Below are 21,719 nucleotides of genomic sequence, written 5' to 3'. Positions count from 1 at the left end.
AACGCGGTATGTTTTTCCAGTCACACTTAACATGCCTTGGAAAGTAATATGCCACTCACCCCACGGTGATATCAAATATGTTACTGCCCACAGAGCTTGACACAGCCATGTCTCCCAGGCCTTTCCGAGCGACGATCACGCTGGTGATGAGGTCGGGAATGGACGTGCCTGCGGCCAGGATTGTCAAGCCCATGATCTCCTCAGAGATCCCTATTGTTTCACCAACCTAGTAAAAGCAGGAGAAGCCATGACAGCAGCAGGTGAAACCCCGAGACATTTTCACAGCCCCAACCACAACCACCTTGTGCGAACTAAACACCTTCCAGGGAGCTCAGTCCTGGCTAATGAGGCAGTGGGTCGGCCACAAGGAGAGGCTCTAAATGCTTCCATGCTAGCAGATGGGCTGTCGCTGTCATTGCAACTCTGACACCTCTGCCTTCCTCTAAAGAACAGCTCTCGTGCTCGTGTCAACATTTGCATTGTCAAACACGGACGCTGCCAGGTCTCGGGGCCTAAGCACAGCACCAGCCCTGCCCGCGGCCTGCTGAGAGAGGAGCTTGTCGCCCCCAGTCCCAGCTCCGCCCACTTCAGGCAGAGCACAAGGGCCATGGATGCCAGGGAGCGGGCAGAGGCGAGTGCAGGCTCTCAAGGCTAGGGAAAGGTTGGAGGACTTAGCAGAGAAAGCAGGGTGTGAGGCCGAGGGGCAGCTGGAATCCAGATGTGAAGGGCTTTCTGGGTCACACGAGGCAGCGTGACTGCTCTGTAAGGTGGAAAAGCCACTGCATTCTCTGGGACTGAAAGTCTCCTAAGTCTGTACCAACTACACAGAAACTGCACATGTCCCCTTGGTCCTGGGTGCTCCCTGGGTGCCGGGAACTCCTCCTCAAGGGAAACCGTGTCCACGGGATTCTGCTGCTGCGGGCACTCACCTGGTGAGCCCACCACACCATGAGGTATGAGAACATGGCTATCCATATGATGGATCCCAGGAAGGTGATGACAAAGAACTTCCTAGACTCCTGTTGGAAGAGAAATAAGTGGCAGAAGCTGAAGGCCTCTGGCCCTTCTGAGGGAGCCCCAGAGTCCGTGACAAGTCCAGGTGGAAGTGATGGGGAGGTCTGAGACTTCCGAGCCAAGGCTGTGGAGATGGGTGGGAAGAGAAGGGTTGGAAAGTGGGAGGGCTGCTAAGGGGTGCTTGGCGTCACCAAACAGGAGAGCTATTTGCTTGCCCCAGAGCCAGCCCCATCTAGACACTGGGTTTGGCATTTGCAAACTGCCCTGCCTCTCTGTGGACCCAGAGACAGAACATGGACCACCCTGGATAGAGTACATCAGACCATTCCCTGTGAACAGGAATGGTGGGGAGCAGCAGTTAGCACCCTGGTTTTCAGAACACCCTGTGGAATACGGAGGAGGTGCCGTGGTGTCACTCCCGGTGACAGGAAGTGCGGATGGGAGTGAAGGGAGAGGAGTCCACCCTGCTTGCAGTGTACTTCTGCAAGGCACAGGGAAGTCGGAGCCGGCGCCCAGCCATCAGTGTGGGCTCCGCTGGGCTCAGGGGCCCTCCAGGTGTGCGGACTCATGCCAGATCCCAGTGGGGGGACCCTGCCTAGCTGCTGCCTTCCCTCCCCCTCCGCCTTGCTGGGTGTCTAGACACCACACAGCCCGAGGTGCAGCTGGACACACTCGCCTGCCTCCGGACGTCCGGCACCGTCAGCCACAGCGGGAACACGATGGGCAAGAGGAAGAGGTAAATGGCCTGCTTCTGCCTGGTCTCAGGCCAGTCCAGGGACAGAGGTTCCTCATTTCCATCCTCCTCTTCCTCCTCCTCCTCCTCTTCCTCCTCCTCTTCCTCTTCTTCCTCCTCTTCCTCCTCTTCCTCCTCTTCACTGTCACCTCCATCACCTCCTTCACCGTCTGTACCTTTCTCATCACTTTTGGCTTCGCCCTGGTGTCCGGCATTGGCTTCCTGGCATCCGGTCTCCCCCTCGTCACCATCTCGGGCTTGCACTTCCTCTTCGCCATCACCTTCGCTGGGCTCTGTGCTTCCTGCCTGGGCTTCACCTTCTCCTGCACCTTCACCTCCGGGTCCGTCTCCTCCGCCTGCCTCCGTGCCACCTTCGTCGTCTGTCTGAGCTTCACCTTCACCTCCACCTCCGGGTCCTTCTCCTCCGCCTGCCTCCGTGCCACCTCCGCACGCGCTGCCTCCTGCCTGGGTCCCGCCTTCGCCGTCCGCCTGAGCTTCACCTCCACTCTTCTCTCCGGTCTCCCCTTCCCCAGGAGCTGCGCCCTCTTCCCCTGCTGTTTCGCCTGCGTTCTCAGCTTGTGCCACGTCATCCTGCAAGGCAAAGCCAACACGTTACTGTGCAAGAATGGCCCCGCCTGCCCTCCTTCGCCGCTTCTCCCATCTTCCGGTCGCTGTTCTCAGTGTCTGAAAACTTCAGTTTGAGGAGAAAACTCGTGCAATTATGTAGCGACATTCCCACCAGGACACTTGCACCCAATGGAGCCCTCGCCACCCAAAGCAGCTTCTGTCATCTTTGACAGCTCCAGATTTCTGCCGGTTCCCCCCTTGACGTCTAGGTTTTGTCTTTAAAGCTGCGTCGGATGAGCCCTCTTCCCCAGAGTCTAGGCTCCAGGATCCTGCCGTCACTGCCCCGCGCTGTGCGCCGCAGGCCTCTCCCCGTTGTAGTGAATTCCTCCTTACTAGCTGTGTTCCATGAGGAAGCCTCCAAAACTGAACACAGACTTGCAGAGTGGAACAGGACTGCCCCTCCACACTTTGCTTCCGTTCGTGTCACCTGCTATGGCATCCTAATCGTTTGCTGGTCATAACGTTGCTGAGTCTACCCACACTCCTAAAGTGTGCGTTCCTTTATATGCGTAGAATAAGGGTGATGCTTGTGGGCTTTTCTGTGCCAGGCACCGTGCTAAGTGGTTCCATAATAACAGCTAGTATTTACTATGTTTCATGAGTCAACAATGATTAAGAAAGAAGTATGCCCATCTTACAGACGGAGAAACTAGGATAATGAGAAGTTACATATTGTGCCCATGGTCCACACAGTATGGAAGTGATGAAGCTGGGATTTGAACACAGGCCAGCTCTCAGCCTTTTAGCCACAAGCTTCCCCGCTTTACAAATGCCAGGCCTGAAATACATCTCTGGGTCCTAGACCTGGTAGCCTGGGTAGATTATTAGAAATAAGGACTTCCTGATTGAATTCCAATCTCTGGAATTGCAGGCCCGGGATCTGTATTTTAACAAGCTCCCAAGTGCAGACCAGTGTTTGGGACTGTCCCCATGCACACACTAAAGTCACTAAAGGCCCCCAGATTAGGCACCCATACTGGTCTAGTTCCTTGGGCAACTGACACTGGGCTGTGTGCTCATGGAGTACATATGTCACCTGTGGCAAGTGTCATGATACTGGCAACCCCTGCAGGGTGTTTGGCAATTCTCAGCTCCACTGTCTATCCATATTAAAATCAATGGGGGGGGGGGGTGCACTGTGGCAAAGCGGGTAAAGCTGCTGCTTGCAGCACCGGCATCCCACATAGGCACTAGTTCAAGACCCAGCTGCTCCACTCCCGATCCAGCTCTCTGCTATGGTCTGGGAAAGCAGTAGAGGATGGCCCAAGTCCTTGGATCCCTTCTGGGAGACCCAGAAAAAGCTCCTGGCTGCAAGCTTTGGATCAGCCCAGGTCTGGCTGTTGCAGCCATTTGGGAGTGAATCAGCAGACGGAAGATTTCTAACTCTGCCTTTCAAATAAATAAATAAATAAATCTTTTTAAAAAAAATCAATGAGGGGCTTTGAAAACTATTGATGCCTAAGGACCCACCCCAGATATTTTTATTTAAGTGGTAGAGAGCTAGGCCTAGAGTTTGTTTTTTTGTTTTTTTTTTTAAGTTTCTCCAAATTACTAAAATATGCAGCTAAGATCGGGAACCACTGGTGAAGAAATCTAATAGTATCTGATGGAGGGGCCGGTGCTGTGGTGTAGCTGGCAAAGCCACCGCCTGCAGTGCCAGCATCCCACATGGGCACCAGTTCAAGACCCGGCTGCTCCACTTCTGATCTAGCTCTCCGCTGTGGCCTGAGAAAGCAGTAGAGGATGGCCCAAGTCCTTGGGCCCCTGCACCCATGTGGGAGACTCGGAAGAAGCTCCTGGCTCCTGGCTTCAGATCGGGGCAGCTCTGGCCATTGCAGCCAGCTGGGGAGTAAACCAGCGGATGGAAAACCTCTCTATCTCTCTCTCTCTACCTCTCTGCCTCTCTGCCTCTTCTCTCTGTGTGTAACTCAAATAAATAAATAAATAAATCTTTAAAAAAAAAAAAAACAGTATCTGGTGGAGCTGTGCTTTGAGCTGGGAATGCAGAGAGAGGATTCTAGTTCAAACCCATCCTGCCCTCCCTGCTCACTGAGGGGAAGAAGGCTCCAGATCGGATGCCAAGTTGTTTACATGGACAGGTCTGGGAGCGTCTGCCCAGCCTGCGGTCTCTTCTCTGAGGACTGTCACCCTAACAGTTGCAGCTGAACAGGTGGCTCCCCACTTCCACGATGGAGTCAAAGCACCCCACTGTGCCCGGGCCACAGCTGCTTAGACACAAGCTGGCCCCCTGACCTGAAGACCAGGAAGCAGTAACTGGCTGAGGCCCCTGTGAACTGCAGAACCGAAGTGGTTTAGGGCTGTGTGCTAATGAGGAAAACAAATGAAGCCAGGGTGGGAAGGAGGAGCCACTGGGGTCCCAGATGCCTTCTCGGGCCTGGACAAAGCTTCACCTCCTGTGCCAGGGTCCAGGATGGCTCTCTGTATCCTCTGAGTCCCTTGTCATGGAGCTGGCTGCCATGAGCCTCCTGAGTGTACTCCCGGCACCACACAGATACCCAGAGTTGCGGACTTAAGACTGAGCTACACTGCCGTTCTGCTGGGCATGGAATAAGAAAAACAAGCAGGGTACCAATGCCATCTTACTAGTCAAAGTGATCAGTTTTGGTTCATAATTGATCTAATGATATGATTAAGTGTCAAAAGGATCACATAAACAAGTCAAGTGTCTGCTAATAATAACTGATAGAATTAAAAAGGAGAGAATGATCCAACATGGGAAGCAGGATACACAGCAGATTCATAGAATGGCAAATGCCCTAAACAGCACTCTGGCCTCAGAATCAGCCCTTAAGGCATTCAGGTCTGGTTAAAAGCCCATGAGAGCATTTCAGGCATGGAAAGCCAAGACACTGTGGCAAAAAAAAAAAAAAAAAAAAAAAAAAAAAAACAACAACAACAACAACAACAACTACATGAAAGATCTCTGTGAGTGAGATCCTGGTGGAAAGAAGGGGCCATCGAAGAAGGAGGTACCTTTCTCTGAAGGGAGGAGAGAACTTCCACTTTGAATATGGCCTTGTCTAAATAAGGTCAGAGTTTGTGGACTCAAGAGGCTTCCATAGCCTTGGCAGCTCATGACAAGAACCTTGGGTGATTACTGACGTCATAAATAAGAGTGTCAGTTGTTAAATCAACAACGGGAGTTACTGTGTACTTGCTCCCCATGTAGGATATCTGTCCTTAATGTGTTGTACTATGTGAATTAACGATAAAACTACTACTCAAATAGTACTCTATACTTTGTGTATCTGCGTGGATGCAAACTGTTGAAATCTTTACTTAGTATATACCAACTTGATCTTCTGTATATAAAGATAATTGAAAATGAATCTTGATGAAGAATGGGATAGGAGAGGGAGTAGGAGATGGGATGGTTGTGGGTGGGAGGGAGGTTATGGGGGGGAAGCCGCTATAATCCGAAAGTTGTATTTTCAAAATTTATATTTATTAAATAAAAGTTTAAAGAAAAAAGAAAAATATGGTAGAGAAAAACAAACAAACAAACAAGCAGGGACAGGGCCTGAAAAGTGGCTCTGTGTCCACTCTCTGCCACACAGCCCGTAGGGTGCAGCCATGTGGCAGGCATTACGCTTCCCTCCACAGGCAAGAGAGGACTAGGGCTTAGAGCCCGCCCTCAGGCGTCCCACTAAGGAGGCTAAGACAAGGCAGGTCATGGTGAGAACCCAGAGCAAAGCAGCATGGGCATTCAGTTGTGGGGGGTGGAGCTTCCGGGTCAAGGGGCGTTTATGCTGGCCTGAAGGGGTCCAGGCTCTCTGAAAGGCATTCCAGGGAGCCAAGGCCTGCGGGGTCGGCGGGCATGGAGATGAGAGATCCCGTCCGGCCTGAGCACGGTGGACAAAGAGGGCTTGAGGCCATGAAGACAGAGCAGGGTCCAGACTGAAGGCCCCTCAGACAAGGAGGAGGAGCCTGCACACGTGCAGCAGCAAGCAATGACGTGCCCGGAAGGTGCGGCAGCCTCCACCCAGCAACGGCCCGCTGCGCTGCCGGCCTCTCTGGCCCCTAGCCGCCGACAGACCCAACAATACTCCTGTGTTCTTAGAGCACATGACAGCTCACCCCACCACAGTGCCACAGTGAACGGACTGGCAGCGCTCACCGCGGAGGGCTGAGCCTCAGATCCTCGGGGAGGAAGGGGCTGGGGCCAGCGAGTCACTCCCTGAGTCTCGAAGTCCTCCACCTGTGCAGAGGCTGGGTGCCTACCTGGCTGCCAGGCTCCTCTTCCTCCTGTCCCTGGACCTCCAGAGGCGGGGCTGGTGTGACTGTGACCGCAGGGAGCTCGGCTGGCTCCTCCTCTTTAAAGGAAAACGCGTGTTAGGTCAGAAGAGAGGACCGGGTTCTGTGTGAGTGACTGCGGGGCTGCTGGGCTTCAGGGTCTCAGAGGACTGGGGGGCGGATTGCGTCTGCAGGAAAAGCAAGATGTGACGTGCGCGGTGATTGGCCTGCTACCGCGATCACTGCGGGTGACAGGGCGGGTGGGCAGGGGCTGTGTTTGCTCCCTGTATTCACAGACGTTTGCATCGTGGCCCTTGTGGCCGTGGCTCCCCTGAGCAGCTTGAGCGATGGAGCAGGGAGCGGGCCGGGCTTCCAGCACTCGGGGTGGGGCTTTTGGGGAGGATCCTGCTGGCTTCAAAGGCAGCAGCCACAAAGTCTGGGAACAGGCCTGAGGCAAGGAGGCTTGGAGAGTGGAGAGCTGCTGGGCGCAGTGCTCTCACTTCCTGGCTCTGGGGCCTGGGCAAGTCCTTGGGCCTCTCGGAGCCTCTGGGGAGCATGCTGGACCTCGCAGGTGGCCTGGACAGCCTGGTGCCCTTACAGAGCTCACGTGGCAGCCGCAATCCTCCCACTCCCCCAGTCCCGGCTGCTACCCAGGTACTAGACTTCTGTGTCGCAGCCCTGGCGGCCGACCCTGGCTGAGCAGGGCCTGTCCTCGGAGCAGTCAGCAGCAACATGGGCCTGGGGGAGGAGTGACAGCAGCAACATGGGCCTGGGGGAGGAGTGACAGCAGCAACATGGGCCTGGGGAGGAGTGACAGGAAGAGGAAACAGAGTCCAGCAGAGTCTCCTTAGGGATGGGACGCAGCGAAAACATGGTGGGCGCCCCGCCTGCCCTATGTGAGCAAAGTGCAGAGGGAGCTGCAGGGGGCGCTCTCGGGAGGAGGAGGCCCCGGGGGAGGTGGCCTGGGGAGCAGCATCCGTCTTCCCTCCAACCAACTGGCTCAGGAGGGGGAGGCAGGCGGCAGGAGGAAACGCACCGCGTGGCCATCCTCTCACCTTCGGGTTTGCTCTCTGCTTTAGCCTGGGGTGGGGCCCGGGCCTCCTGATTCAAGCTCTCCTCCTTCTCCTTGGAGAGGCGGGCTGCGGAGGAGAAAGGAAACACATCTTACCTGGGACCATGATACCATCCCTGCCAGGACGCTCAGTGGAGCAGCCAGAGCGACACAAGTGGGTGAGCACGTGGGAGTCACCATGTCTGGCTTCTGATCCTCCCAGGGCTGTGGAGCCAGGGTGCCCGATTCCCAGACTTGACCCTTAGACTCCCTGCACTGTCGTTAACAGGCTGTGACCGTGAGCAAGTCACTCGCCGTCTCTGGCAAACTGGCATGGTTGGACTCAGGAGCAACAAATATGATTTCTGTCCTTTATGAGCGCGAGTGATGGCTGCTTCCGTGCCGAACTGACAAGATTCTGATCCAAGCTTGGAAGGACGTGACAAGCAGCAGCACTGGTCAGCGGAGTCTGCGGTGGGCTATTCTGGCCGCCCTCCAACGAGCTGATCCGCAAAGTCCTGTGTAACGTAGCTGTCCGTGAATCTGCCTGCAGCTCTGCTCCAGGGGCCTGCTGGTGACCGTGTTTGTGAGCCTACCCTCACAGGCTGTTCCCCAGCAAACCCTCAGTCCTATCCTCTCTGACCCCAGGAACCTGCAGCCCAGGAGGGGCTGACCCTGAGCCCTGAGCCCTGAGCCACAGAGCGGAGCACGCACAGACAGGGCTGCCTGGGTCTCCAGGCAAGAAGAATGGGGAGGGCCACTCTCTCAGCCAGGCCACATGCCCAGGGCTTTCTGTCTGTCGTTGCAAAGAAGGAGAGAGAGGAGAGACAGAGATGCGGGGACATAGCGTCCTCACAGCTGCACAGCCCGGGGAAGGGGGCAGCAGCTCGACTGAAAGAACCAAGTGCCGCCACGGGATCGATGCCGGCTTCCAGGCCGCTCTGCCCCGCGAGCACTGGGCGACTCCGGGAAGCCCGCGTGCCCCCTGACTTCAGTGTCTCTTCTCGAGAAAGGCGACACCGTGACATGCAGCACTCCCGTGAGAGTCCATTAGACAAGATGTTCGCAGGGGCTCAGGCAGCTGCCAAGGGCTGCCCCCATCTTGTGTCAGCATGGAGTCTCCTGCCTTTGAATCCTTGTCCCTCGCCGCAGAGCGTGGACCTTGCTGCAGGGCCCTTAGCTTCTCTGTACGCAGGTTCATCACCTGTAGATTCTTCCGCAGTTGTCAGCAGAGCAAATTCATGAATGCGCTTAAACCAGTGCCGGCAGCAAACAGTCAATGCAAGTTTTCGCCAGAACGGCCACAGCCACCATGATGCTTGCTGGCCAGTTAACATCAGCGGCCGAGAGCAGCTGCCCTACCCGGAAAGGCCCCTTGTTCCCTTGCACCTGCGTCAGAAGGTCTCCCCCCCACCCCCAGGCCCTTACACAGACGGCAGAGAGGAACCTGAGAAGGTGCAATCGGGCAGCTGGGTAGCAAAGCCGCTGCCTTCGAAGGGCAGGAAACAGGCCTGGAGTCCCCCTTGCCCCGTCTCCCAAGCCCTCACCGGCAGCCTGCACCCGGCAGAGCCACCCAGCACACGGGCTGCCTCCTTCACCCCCAGCACCCTGCACCCGTGCCCTTCACGGAGCGCTGCAGTCCTGCTGAGCACCACGGAGCTGGGGCTCCCCAGGCTCCAGGCCCGGCGCCGAGGGATTCTGTCGGCACTGGGCTGCGGGGTGCTGGTGAGAAAACCAAGCTTCCCTCACACCCTCACCACACAGCCGCTGAGGAGGGCAGGCCAGCTGTGGGTCCCCCGTCCCCCACTCTCTCACACACACCAGAGGTGGGGGGCCCTGGAAAGGAAACGCCCTTCCCAGGGCAGGGGAGAGCTCCGGGCACAGGCAACGACTCTACTGCGCGAGGAGGAATCCCCGGGCAGCCTTGCGGAACGGCGTGGAACACAGCGTGGAACACAGCGTGGGAACAAAGGGTCTCCCTGAAGCTCCTCCCGGATGGAGTCTCGGGTGGAAAGTCAGGGCGCTCTCTGAGCCGGACCGCACCCCAGGGCACACCTGCAGGCTGCCACCACGAGGGCCACCTCGGCCCCCCTCGGCTCCCCTCCACCCCACCGCACCCCCGTGCACTGGGCTTCCCTGGGGTGACCGCCCGCGGCGTCCCCAGTGCTGGTTCCCTCGTGTGGCCTTTCCCCTCTCCCTCTCTCTCTGCAGCCGGATCATCTCCTTAGCATCAATCTCCTCTGACCTCGCCCGGCCTGCACATCACATAATCCTGTTAGGACAAGTAGGCCAGCGGGCGGCTGCTGGGGCTCTGGGCTTTCTCCTCAGGGCTCGGCTGGCACCGTGACTCCTCTGCAAGTGGCCAAGCTGCCGCCACCAGGCACAGGCCGGGCGCGCCCACCCCTGCCGGCCAGGAGCCGCCCGGTGCTGCGGCCTGTGCTCTGTGACCACCGAGGGTCTCTTTCTGGAGCCCACACTCAGGGCATTGAGGAATTTCCGGAACCACCCCCCACCCCTGTACAATATGCGAGCGCTGGTTTTAAACACCTGGTGGCCCAGGCTGCCTCTGAGGCCCCTACATTGGTGCCAACCGGAAGGTCAGCCAGGGTCCTACCTGTGGCTCGTGGGCCCTCCTGCCCAGGCTCTCCTGAGGGGCCTTGTGCCTGGGCCCCAGCGAGGCGGGGCCCAAGGAGAGCAGGAGGCAGGCAGAGGCCTCAGATGCCCGCTGGGGTGGCTCTTGGCAGGGTGGGGGCGAGTCGCGAGCGCTGCTGTCATCTGCCAAGGGGGACATCAGCCCCTGGTGCGCGGGAGACCTTGACCTTTTCTTCACCACCCCACAAGTGTCCTGGCAGCTCCCAGAGTTCTTGGCTGGGGGAGGGGAATTCCTAGGATCCCCCCTTCCTAGCCGAATGTGGAGCAAAAGGAAGGACCACTCGGTGCCTCTGGGGGCAGCGCTGAGTCCTCAGGGAACTCAGGACAGCCCCAAACCCAGGCTCCCGGGCATGCGGCACTCGTGGCCGACCTGCAGCTGAGCCCCTTCACTCACAGGGAGGGGTGCCGAGGCAGGGAAGTCATGGGGTGCGGGTACCTGCCCACTTCAGCTTCCATATTCCAGGTATCCTGCTCTCGGGGAGTGCCCCGGGCCCCATCTCGCGGACTGCCTGGCTTTTACCACCCACCCTTGGCTCTGCTAACTCTCTCTTCCCACCACCAACCTGCTGCATTGCAGCTCTGCAGGGAGAAGGAGTGGACGGGGCAGAGCACGTGGGGCGGGGCGGCCTTGCTTACCTTCCCCCATGGGGTCCAGGCTGTGGATCATGAGCTGGTAAATGGTGCTGCGGATCGTGCTGTTGTGCAGGGAAGCCGAGCTGCTCCCTCGGGTCAGCATGGACGGGAGCTGGGCAAGGGGAAAGCCGCAGGCCTCAGTGGGTCCCTGCCCGAGCCCAGGGAGGAGCCGCACAAGGGCCTCCCTGCCCTTGCCTCTTTCCCATAGAGATCATGGAGAACCTCCCCTCTTCCTTCGCCTCCAGCCAGGAGAGTCCCCCTGTGTGCTCAGCGGTCCCCAAAGTCTCCACAAGGAGCCAGCAGACCACGTGCACCAGGGACTGCACGCTGGCCAGGGTGTGCACCTCCTCCAAGTGCGCCTCACACCACACAGACCCACTGCACGTGACCAGCCCCAGGGGGCCCTGCCCAGCGTTTACCACTGGCACGCCCCCGGGGAGAAGCGAGGCTGTGGTCCCAGCCATGGAAAAGGCAAGGAAGCTCAGGCGGGGAGGAAATCAAAGTGTCGGCCCAGCGCCCAGGTCTTCCGGTCCCAAGCTCACATGTATCTGCACTGCATGGACACACACACTTACTACACACACTGTACGGACACACGCACACTTATCACACACACTGTATGGACACACGCACACTTATCACACACTATATGGGCACACACACTTATCACACACACTGTACAGGCACACACACTTATCCACAGTGACTCGTGGAGGAATCTCAGCTGATTTACAGGGGACCATCCAAAGCCAAACCCCTGGGCACCTGCTCCACCCTCCCCCTCCTCTCGCCTCCCGCCCCTCCGGCCCTCTGGAGCTGAACGCCTCTGCCATCTAGTGGCCGTGGTGACACAGAACTTCCAAACCAACGGGACATTACCTTGGCACAGAGACTGGGCCCCAGGCTCTCGTGTCAGAGTTCCCCACAATTCTTCCCAGACACTCTGCACGCCAGCCAGCTAAGACATGGTTTTCTGGAAAACTCAGCCCCCTACCCACTCCCGTGCTCTCCCTGTCTTTCCCTCGGTGCCTGGGCATTCCAAAGCCACAGAATTTAAATCAAGCAGTCACACGATGTGAGGGCTGTACACCAGGGATTGAGTTCATCTGGTCTGGTCACTTCACAGACGCAGAGTCACTCAGCAAGCCGTGACATTGCAGACTTCCTCCTGAGCGAGCACCGGAGGTGAGAGTCCCACGCTGGCAGAGCTCTCGGGAGCTTCCCAGGCCTGGCCACGGCCAGGGCCCCCAGGATGCGACACGGCTACCCCCAGTGTCACACCCTGAGTCTGTGGCCAGCTGCTGAGAGCCTGCAGTGGCCCCATCAGGCACCCACCTTCAGCTTCTTGTTATCCTGTGGCTCATCCACCGCATCGGCCCCATCGCCCGGCTGCAAACAGGGACAGGAGTCACAAGAAGTGGAGGAGAAAGTCGCCCTCTTTGTCCCTACCTCCCCCTCTCTCCAGGGGAATCCTCAGGTTGGGACACAGAAATACGCCCACGGAGAACCGGGTCTCAGCAGGCGTGTCAAGGCGCCCAGCCCCGCCTTGTGCGTTACACCTGCGTGCCTCGCTCCTGCCGGCGAGCAGCGATGTGCAGGCTGGCCCAGCAACAGCACTGACTTCCCGCGCCTCGCACGCGCCACCCTCTTCACCCCAGGGCTCCTTCCCCTGCCTCCAGGGGTGGGGTGGGGGGCTCTGTGCAGTGCTCTGCCACAGTCCCCTCTGCTTTCCCTCATAGCACGTCCTCCGGTTTCCTTGTGTGTGTTCACACACACACAGGTTGACGCCCCTAGCATCTGGAAGGCAGGGAAACACCACTGAGCCGTCAGCAAGGCTCGGCCATCACTGTCCTCTAAATAAACTTAAGTTACTCCAACACCTGTTGCTTTGTTCATGCCTATTCCAACGCCTAAAATGCCTTCTCCATTCCTCTGCACTTTGCTTTTTTCCAGAAAATCCAGGGTGAATTCCTGCAGTTTTCCCAAATGTCCCCTTCCACCGCCATCCCACCTGCACTCCCGTTCACTACAACATGGTTCCCCTGGAGCGCTGTGTGACAGCAGTGGGCACCCAGTGTGACACTAAAACGTGCCTGTGCCATCAGACAGGGACTGGTGTCTCAGGGCAGCTGTGGGGCAGGCCTGGGCCCCTCCCAGGTGCAGCAGCAGCCAGCCCTCCGTGCTCCGGGTCTGCTGTCTGCACAGCAAGCTCACACTTCACATTCACAGCCTTGTAACGCCATTCGTCCTTAAAGACAAATCACCGTGTAATCTGTCATACAGGAGGCACGCGGTGAGCTGGCAATACGTCCTCCACGTCCTCTGTGTCCTGGACACAGCAGGTACTCAGGAAAGGTGGGTTCCGTGAGTGCACGCCGCCAGGTGGCCTCTGTGCTCTCTGGACCTCCCGTGGCTTCCCTGCCCCCAGGCCTCCGTGGCTGAAGCGGAACGGGACTTGCTATGCTCCTCTCTCTTCAGCTTAGAAAACACAGAAAGTAAGGCCGGTGCCGCGGCTCAATAGGCTAATCCTCCACCTTGCGGCGCCGGCACACCGGGTTCTAGTCCCGGTTGGGGCGCCGGATTCTGTCCCGGTTGCCCCTCTTCCAGGCCAGCCCTCTGCTGTGGCCAGGGAGTGCAGTGGAGGATGGCCCAGGTGCTTGGGCCCTGCACCCCATGGGAGACCAGGAAAAGCACCTGGATCCTGGCTCCTGCCATCGGATCAGCACGGTGCGCCGGCTGCAGCGGCGGCCATTGGAGGGTGAACCAACGGCAAAAGGAAGACCTTTCTCTCTGTCTCTCTCTCTCTAACTCTGCCTGTCAAAAAAAAAACAAAAAAAAAAAAAAACCAAAAAAAAAAAAAAAAACACAGAAAGTAGCGCCTGCTCCAGCACCCGCCCATCCTACGTATGCATTCATTTCAGTTCCTACTGGCTGAGCACCACTATTTCTTTGGCACTGTGCTGATGGCTTTAGAGATACAGAGAGGTTTAGGACGCGGTTCTTTGTCTGGAATTGAGACCGCTGCCGGATGCATGGAAGGAGAGGCATTGACAAAGGTGCCGTACTGGGCAAGTGTGGGACTGGGGTGAGTTCTAGGGGACTGCTCGTGCTCAGACAACGCTGACTGCACATCAGACGCGTGACACGGAGCAGAAATGAGCGCTCTGAACAGCAAGGGGCGCTGGGCGATGCAACAACCCCCCACCGGTCAGTGTGGTGCGACACAGGAGGCCACAGCACCAACCCCCACTGGCCGGCAGTCTCACTGTTTGTCACACCCAACCTTCACCCAACGAGTTCTTGTTAGAAGGCAGGAACTGGGCAGGGCCAGGCTACCCTGTGGGATGGCTGGTTCTGTACACGGAGGGACAAGAGAGACTGGTCTTTGTCCCGTGGTGCACAACCCCAAAGACTTCTCTGCCCTTCAGATCCACTCAAACCAGTACACTTCTCTGGTGTGTGTGTGTGTGTGTGTGTGTGTACACGCAGCAGTCTCTCCCTTACCATGGTTTCACTCTCTGTGGTTTCAGTTACCCTTGATCAACCAGGGCCTGAAAATGTTAAATGGAAACTTCCAGAAATGGATAATTCCCAGATTTAAAATCTCATGCCATTCTGAAGAGTGTGATGAAATCTTGCATCACCCCACTCTGTCCTGCCTGGGATGTGAGTGACGCTTAGTCCAGTGCATCCACACTGCTGACACTGCCCCTCCATCATTTGGTTAGTAGCCATCTTGGTTATTAGATCAGATCAAGAACTTTGGTGCTTATGGCCCCAAAGTGCAAGAAGAGTGATGCTTACAATGCAAGCGCCGTATAGAGAGGGGTTAGTGACATCTAAGGTTTCAGGCATCCGCTGGGCATCCTGGAACACATTCCCTGCAGATAAGGGAGGACTGGCCTGTGTGTGTGCACATGTGAGTGTGTGTGCACATGTGATGTGCATGTATGTGTATGCTGAATGCCCACAACAGCCTCCTAACTGGACTCTGCTTCTCTTCTGCTACAATTCATTCTCCGAACAGCTGTTAGGGAGTCGCCATTTAAACGGGATTCTCATTATGTTATTCCCTGTGGAGCTTCAAATAAGCTCCAGGCTCCGCATGTGACCCCTGCTCCCACGCTCCTTCCTCTCCTGGGGCACCCTTCACCACGCTTCCTCTGATGCGCTCTCCATACCAGCTCCACTCTTCCCTCTAACGCGTCAAGTTCTGTCCCAGCCCTGAGCCTTCGCAGGTGCTATTCCTTCACCCAGGAATCCTTGCCATGGAACATGGGATGATTTTCCTCCTCATCCCTACACTCCTCTGAGAAGCCTCCCCTGGGGGCAGGCACTTGGCACCGATGCCCGTATCAACAGGGCTCGGGGTCCAGCCCTGCCTCTTCTTCCAACCCAGCTTCCTACTAATGCACACCCTGGGAGGCAGCAGGTGACGGCTCAAGTACTTGGGGCCATACCAGCTACACGGGAAACCTGGATGGAGCTCCTGGCTCCTGGCTTTGTCTTGGCCCAGCCCTGGCTGTTGCAGGCATTTGGGGAGTGACCCAGTGGGTGGGAGCTGTCTGTCTGTTAGTCTGTGTATGTGTGTGTGTCTTTCTCTGCCTTTCAAATAAAGTGAAAATTATAAATAAAAATATTTATAAAGTAAGTCCCTCCTGTTCTTGCTTCCTAAAGGGACTGCTGCCTCCAGTCCCTCCCTGCCACACACACTGTTTCTCTCATTCAGCACTGTCACATCCTGAACTTATCTTCTCAGTTCATTGTATTTATTTATAGTAGGTATGCCCACTCCCCACACTGAAAAACTTCATGCTTCATATTGCCAATAAACTCAGGTGGCAGAACACATAGAAATCATGCTATTCTTTTTGGAATACCATGAACAACTGAATTCCTATTTATTCCCTTCAGCTGCACTAGGAGAAAACATTGTGTTGTGGGAACGCACACAAAAATCTCCCCTACAAGCTTACACACATCCACAAAAACAAGCTGGTGGCCTAGGTGTGGTCAGGTGTTTGAGCTTTGCTGTGAACGTTTGTTTCTCACACATCCATTTTGTCATCTGCTCGCACCCACTAGCAGGTGAGTGCTGAAGGCTGAAGAAAATTATAAGAGGAAAACAAACCTTAACATTGAGAATTCTACTCTCACTATCTTTTCCTGACAATTGGAGTGAAACTGGCTACTGTTCAAGAAACAGAAGGAGGGGACCCCTCTGCCCAGTCTAGGACAGGTTCTATGGCAGCGGAATGGATTCCCTGGAGCTGAGAATGGGCAGTGCGGCTTCCTGTCCTCAGCTGCCACCCCGCACTCCCCAGCCCCCGGGAACACACACAGCAGGCAGTTGGTTCTACAGGATGCTGAAAGGAGTCCTTGAGGGCCAGCGCTGTGGCATACAGGTAAAGCTGCAGCCTACAGTGCTGGCATCCCATATGGGTGCCGGTTCAAGTCCCAGCTGCTCCTCTGCCAATCCAGCTCTCTGCTATTGCCTGGGAAAATGTGGAAGATGGCCCAAGTCCTTGGGTCTCTGCACCTGCTTGGGAGAACCAGGAGAAGCTCCTGGCTCCGTATTGGCCCAGCTCCAGCCATTGTGACCATTTGGGAAGTGAACCAGCAGATGGAAAACACCTCTCTCTCTCTCTTTCTCCCTCCCTCCCTTCCTCCCCCCCCCCCCCCCCCGTCTCTCTGTAGCTCTGCCGAAGGAAGGAAGGAAGGAAGGAAGGAAGGAAGGAAGGAAGGAAGGAAGGAAGGAAGGGGCTTTTGGGATAAATCTGTCAACACTGACAAGGATAGGGAGGACCAGTCCCTAAGGAGGTTTGTCCACTTGTGGTCTTGCTGGTTGATTAACTAAAAAAATATTCTACAAAGAAGAAAATAGCCTCGACTGCATTCAGGGAAGAATGGAAGGATTTTCCCCCGGAGTTTCACCTTCCAAGGTATGCCTAGGGGCAGAATGTGGGCGTGGGGCTTCCCAAGGAGCCTGGAGAAGGCTCGTTCTCTGCCTTGCAGCCCCCTTGCCGCTGGTACGCTCTGGGGCTGCCCTGCCCATCACACAGCTCATGCAGGTGTTGGGCTCTTCCTAGCTAATCATAAGACTCTGTGTATAAAGAAGGGGCCCCCAACTGGGCAGGCCCAGGGCATGTCAGAGTGTCCGGGTTCAAGTCTTGGCTTCCTGCTAATGCACACACTTGGAGACAGCAGGTGATGGCTCAAGTAGCTGAGTCCCTGCCATCCACGGAGGAGACCTGGGTTGAGTTCTAGCTCCCAGTTTCCTCCTGGCCCAGCCCTGGTCTTTCAAACACCAGCAAGGCATTTCAGCCAGCCTCGTGCCTCCACCTCACCCCCTGTTGGCTTTCTCTAACTATGCGTGATCAAAACAGGTCCAAGATTCATCATTTTTGACCTGAGTAAATATATTTAGAGCTTTTAAACGGAGTATAAAATCTCAAAGAGCGCTGAGTTAGACTGCATTGGTAACTATATTTACATTTGCCATTTCCTTACTGGGGTCATGAAAGGCACCCTCAAGCCAACATATGTCAACCTGATACTGTTGTCTGCAGTGTTTGTTTTTTCTTTTTAGCCAGTAACAAGAGAGACTCTGTAACACATAACCTAAGTCTGTGTTTGACACTAAGTCATTGGTCTTTTTCTAGAAACGCCCTTCGGTGTGTGCTGATTAGAATCAGCTCCTGTAGTCCTGATTCTGGACACTCAGAGCAGGGTAAAAGGCAGCAGACTCCAGTTGGGACGCCCATCCGGGAACGGCGGGAACGGGCCGGCGACTCTTCAGTAGAGGAGGAATCGTTCTCTGCTGGCTGTGTGTCAGGGAAGAGAACACCCAGCGCATGCTGCGCTCGGTGAAACACCTGCGCCGCTCCCAGTTGTTGGTTTATCTGGCTGCTCTCAGCCTCAGCGACAGGGCTGCGTGCTTGTGGCAGGAACCTCACGGCGGCAAAGTGTGAAAGATGCGCTGTCCAGCCTGTACAGGAAGCGCTTGCCAGCTCCTGCCTCAGTTCACCCCCCTCGCATTGCCGGTGAGCAGAGCCAGGTGGGACTCGGTAGGCTCGCTTCAGTTAGTGCTGTCTATGCCTAGCCCTGCGACCGGGGCACTGATTTGAGGAACTGCACTGACTTGCCCAGGGCCAGAGGGGAGCTTAGCAGTGGCACCTGCGTTAGAACCCAGATAGAGCGACTGCATTTCCTCACTGCAGAACGGGGTGTGTGTGGGGGGGGGGTTCTCTGTCTTGCAGCTGTGACCCAGCCTCCCTGGCCGCCTGCCTTCCCAAGGCGATGTGCTAAGAAAGGACTCACTGGAGGGGAGAGGTGTGACCCAGTAGGTGGCAGTGGGTGTTTGGGCAAGGTGTGTCCATTTTCATAGGTAAAATACTTGACAGAGGTGATTACAGACTTACATTATGCCACAAAATTTTTTTTTAAATTTTCAGCATGGTTTACTAGATCAAAGGTTGCGTTTCTGTAGAATTGCTTCATAAATTCAAAACAGAATGGCTTGCCCCCACAGTCTGTCAATGACATACATGATGATTGATTTTCCCCTCAGCAGGTCATAAGTCTGAGCCAGCCAGCACAGCTGTGAAGGTACAGTTAAGGCTGTGAGAAGCCCAGGGGTGGGCACCGTGGCGCAGCAGGGCGAGCCGCTGCATCCCGTAGCTGAGTGACAGTTTGAGTCCTGGCTCCTCCCCTCCTCATCCAGTTCCTGAGTAGACAGCGGATGAGGGCTCCAGTACTTGGGTTCCCGCCGCCCACATGGGAGACCTGGATGCAGTTCCTGGCTTCTGGTTTTGGCTGGCCCAGCCCCAGGTGTTGCAGGTATTTAGGGAGTAAACCAGCAGAATGAAGAGTCATTCTTTCTCCCTCTCTCTCTCTCCCTGCCTTTCAAATCTTCAACTAAAAAACCCTCCAAATCCACAATAGTTAAAAACTATCTGAGAAGCAGAGAGGCAGAGTTGAGAGAGACAGACAGCGCCTCCCTTCTGCCTGCTCCCCAAATGCCTACACCAGCCTCTGGCTGGGATCCAAGCCAGGAGCTGGGAACTCAACCCAGGTCTCCCAGGTCGCAGGGCAGGGGTGGGAGGCAGGCTCCAATTCCATAAGTCATCACCGCCGTCTCTCAGGGGCTGCATTAGCAGGGAGCTAGAGTCAGGAGTGAGGCTGGGGGACATCAGCTTTTAACCATTAGGCCCAACACCTGCCCTGGACTAATCTTTAGAAGAAAGTTGTTGGTGCCGAAAAGTCCTAACTACAGGCTCTTAATTTTAAATAAATACAGATCTATAGTTTCAAGTACAGGACAGGCCAGTACTTCAACACACTTTTTAGCAAATAATGCTGTCAGCTAAAAATCCTACTTCATCTGTTTCAATAAATAGATGAGACCAGAGTTGTAATCAGCACCCGGCTTCCTGACTGGCAAACAGCAGCCATTAAGACCCTTGAAGGCCGGCGCCGCGGCTCACTAGGCTAATCCTCCGCCTAGCGGCGCCGGCACACCAGGTTCTAGTCCCGGTCGGGGCGCCGGATTCTGTCCCGGTTGTCCCTCTTCCAAGCCAGCCCTCTGCTGTGGCCAGGGAGTGCAGTGGAGGATGGCCCAGGTGCTTGGGCCCTGCACCCCATGGGAGACCAGGAAAAGCACCTGGCTCCTGGCTCCTGCCATCGGATCAGCGCGGTGCGCCGGCCGCAGCGCGCCGGCCGCGGCGGCCATTGGAGGGTGAACCAACGGCAAAGGAAGACCTTTCTCTCTGTCTCTCTCTCTCACTGTCCACTCTGCCTGTCAAAAAAAAAAATAAATAAAAAAAAAAAATTAAAAAAAAAAAGACCCTTGAAGAGCCTCTTAAGTCGGCTACACATTCTCTTTTGAAATCACAATTATGCTTCACAATTATGCTTCATTTTCTTGGAAAGCTTTTTTTTTTTTTTTTTTAATTTATTTGACAGGTAGAGTTAGACAGTGAGAGACACAGAGAAAGGTTTTCCTTTTTCCATTGGTTCACTCCCCAAACGGCCGCTACGGCCGGCACACCGCGCCGATCCGAAGCCAGGAGCCAGGTGCTTCCTCCTGGTCTCCCATGCGGGTACAGGGCCCAAGCACTTGGGCCATCCTCCACTGCCTTCTTGGGCCACAGCAGAGAGCTGGACTGGAAGAGAGGCAACTGGGACAGAATCTGGTGCCCCAACCGGGACGAGAACCCGGGGTGCTGGTGCCACAGGCGGAGGATTAGCCTAGTGAGCCACGGTGTCGGCCATGGCAAGCTTTTTAAAAAAAATGTATTTGAGAGGCAGAGGGAAAGACAGACAGACAGAAAAATAGACACAGAGCTCCCATGTACTCCCCATGTCACTCCCCAAATGCCCAAAACAGCTGGTTCTGGGCTGGGCTGACTCCAGAAGCTGAGAACTCAATCCAGGTCTCTCACATGGGTGGCAGAAACCCAAGGACTTGGATCATTACCACTACCTCCCGGAGTCTGCACTAGCAGGAAGCTGGAGCTGGAAGCAGACTTGGGCAGGCGCTCTGATGTGGGGCATGGGCATCCTAAGCAGCATCTGAACCCCTCCCACCCCCACCCCCAGGCCCCTTTTCTTAAATCTATTTGAGAAGCAGAGATGGAGAGCACGGACTTTGCTTTGAGGATCTAGCTCTGATGAAATGGAAAATTCTGAATTTTTTATGTTTCAATAAAGGCAGAGCACTCTGAAGGACCAGAAGGCAAAGCAGAGGCATTCTGGAAACTATTGGCCATGCGTACAAGGCGGTCTTCAACAAGGACATGAAAATGTGCATGAGAAAAGCTATGCATAGATTTCAAAAATTTTTTCGAGCCAACATGAACATCGTCTAGTTCCATCTTCCATGAATTTTTCCAAGCCCCGAGGAGCAGGGTAGGGCAGCGGGGCCACCCCCTAAGCAAGGCCTGCCCTGAGAACCTCATCAGGAAGCCCCCCCACTTCCTCATTTTGAGCTGTGCAGCGCTGACCCTCCCTTTCTCTGCCTTGGGCTTTGTGGAGCAGCAGGGCCGTGGGAAATGCACTGAATGTGGGGTTAGGAGACTGCATTCCCGGGCCGTCCTCCTGGCTGTAGGACCCAGGGTGGGACGTTTGTCCTTTCTGGGCCAGCAGTAAATGAGGCAAAAGGAGCTCGTCTGACCACTGCTGTGCTGGACCCTGCCGGCAGGCCATTGCCAAGGGCTGTTAGTGTTAGCACCACTGGACCCTGCCGTCTCCCTAGAGAAAGGAAGGCACCTGGCAAAGGTTGCACGGCTAACTAAAGGAACTAAAGGCAAAGTGGATGAGAACTCGGTGTCCTGGCCCTCAGTTCTGTACTCTGGCCAGAATGCCATGTTGTCTCAAAACTTCTAAAGCAGGGTGGGCATTCGGTCTTGCAGTTAAACCACCAGTTGGGATGCACACATCCTGTAACAGAGTGCTGGGTTCAAATCCCTTTTTCATTCCTGATTCCAGCTTCCTGTTATGCACCCACGTGGGAGACCAGGAAGAAGCTCCTGGCTTCGGATCAGCGCAGCTCCAGCCGTTGCGGCCATTTGGGGAGTGAACCAGTGGATGGAAGAACTCTCTCTCTGTCTCTACCTCTCTCTGTAACTGTCTTTCAAATAAATAAAATAAATCTTAAAAAAAATGTACATCCTGGGAGACAGCAGGTGATGGCTCAAGTTGTTGGGTCCCTGCCATGTAGGAGACCTGGACTGAGATCCTGGCTCCCAGCTTTGG

General features: G+C 55.7%; 2 protein-coding genes and 1 long non-coding RNA gene across 5 annotated transcripts in view; 2 read left to right on the top strand and 1 right to left on the bottom strand.

The window, feature by feature from the left end:
- The window catches only part of SLC24A1 (solute carrier family 24 member 1), a 40,690-nt gene that overhangs the window by 3,460 nt on the left and 15,511 nt on the right, over positions 1–21,719 (bottom strand). For 2 of the 3 annotated variants that reach the window (XM_070054388.1, XM_070054387.1), the window contains exons 3-9: positions 12,300–12,353; positions 10,968–11,076; positions 7,684–7,767; positions 6,617–6,708; positions 1,691–2,338; positions 930–1,019; positions 60–226 (exon numbers count right to left, since the gene is read on the bottom strand). In XM_070054388.1, coding sequence (XP_069910489.1) covers positions 60–226; positions 930–1,019; positions 1,691–2,338; positions 6,617–6,708; positions 7,684–7,767; positions 10,968–11,076; positions 12,300–12,353 — 1,244 coding nt within the window. The remainder of the gene's footprint in view (positions 1–59; positions 227–929; positions 1,020–1,690; positions 2,339–6,616; positions 6,709–7,683; positions 7,768–10,967; positions 11,077–12,299; positions 12,354–21,719) is intronic. The other variant, XM_070054389.1, reaches the window with a different exon arrangement.
- On the top strand, positions 6,617–8,107 carry LOC108178245 (uncharacterized). The gene is made up of 3 exons (XR_001794964.3): positions 6,617–6,756; positions 7,761–7,858; positions 7,969–8,107. It is a non-coding gene; the product is annotated as an uncharacterized lncRNA (long non-coding RNA).
- LOC138844702 (uncharacterized) lies at positions 8,773–11,349 on the top strand. Its single transcript, XM_070054390.1, has 2 exons — positions 8,773–9,686; positions 11,210–11,349. Exon 1 carries the CDS (start codon positions 8,925–8,927, stop codon positions 9,660–9,662), a length of 738 nt encoding a protein of 245 aa, XP_069910491.1. The 5' UTR covers positions 8,773–8,924; the 3' UTR covers positions 9,663–9,686; positions 11,210–11,349.

The sequence above is a fragment of the Oryctolagus cuniculus genome, chromosome 12 (assembly GCF_964237555.1).
Source record: "Oryctolagus cuniculus chromosome 12, mOryCun1.1, whole genome shotgun sequence".
Taxonomy (NCBI): Eukaryota; Metazoa; Chordata; class Mammalia; order Lagomorpha; family Leporidae; genus Oryctolagus; species Oryctolagus cuniculus.
The sequence above is the reverse complement of the archived record's forward strand: the minus strand, read 5'-3'. Positions and strand labels throughout refer to the sequence as shown.

Coding starts and splice junctions, on each gene's coding strand:
- LOC138844702 (XM_070054390.1), top strand. CDS start 8,925: ATGCGCTTAAACCAGTGCCGGCAGCAAACAGTCAATGCAAGTTTTCGC.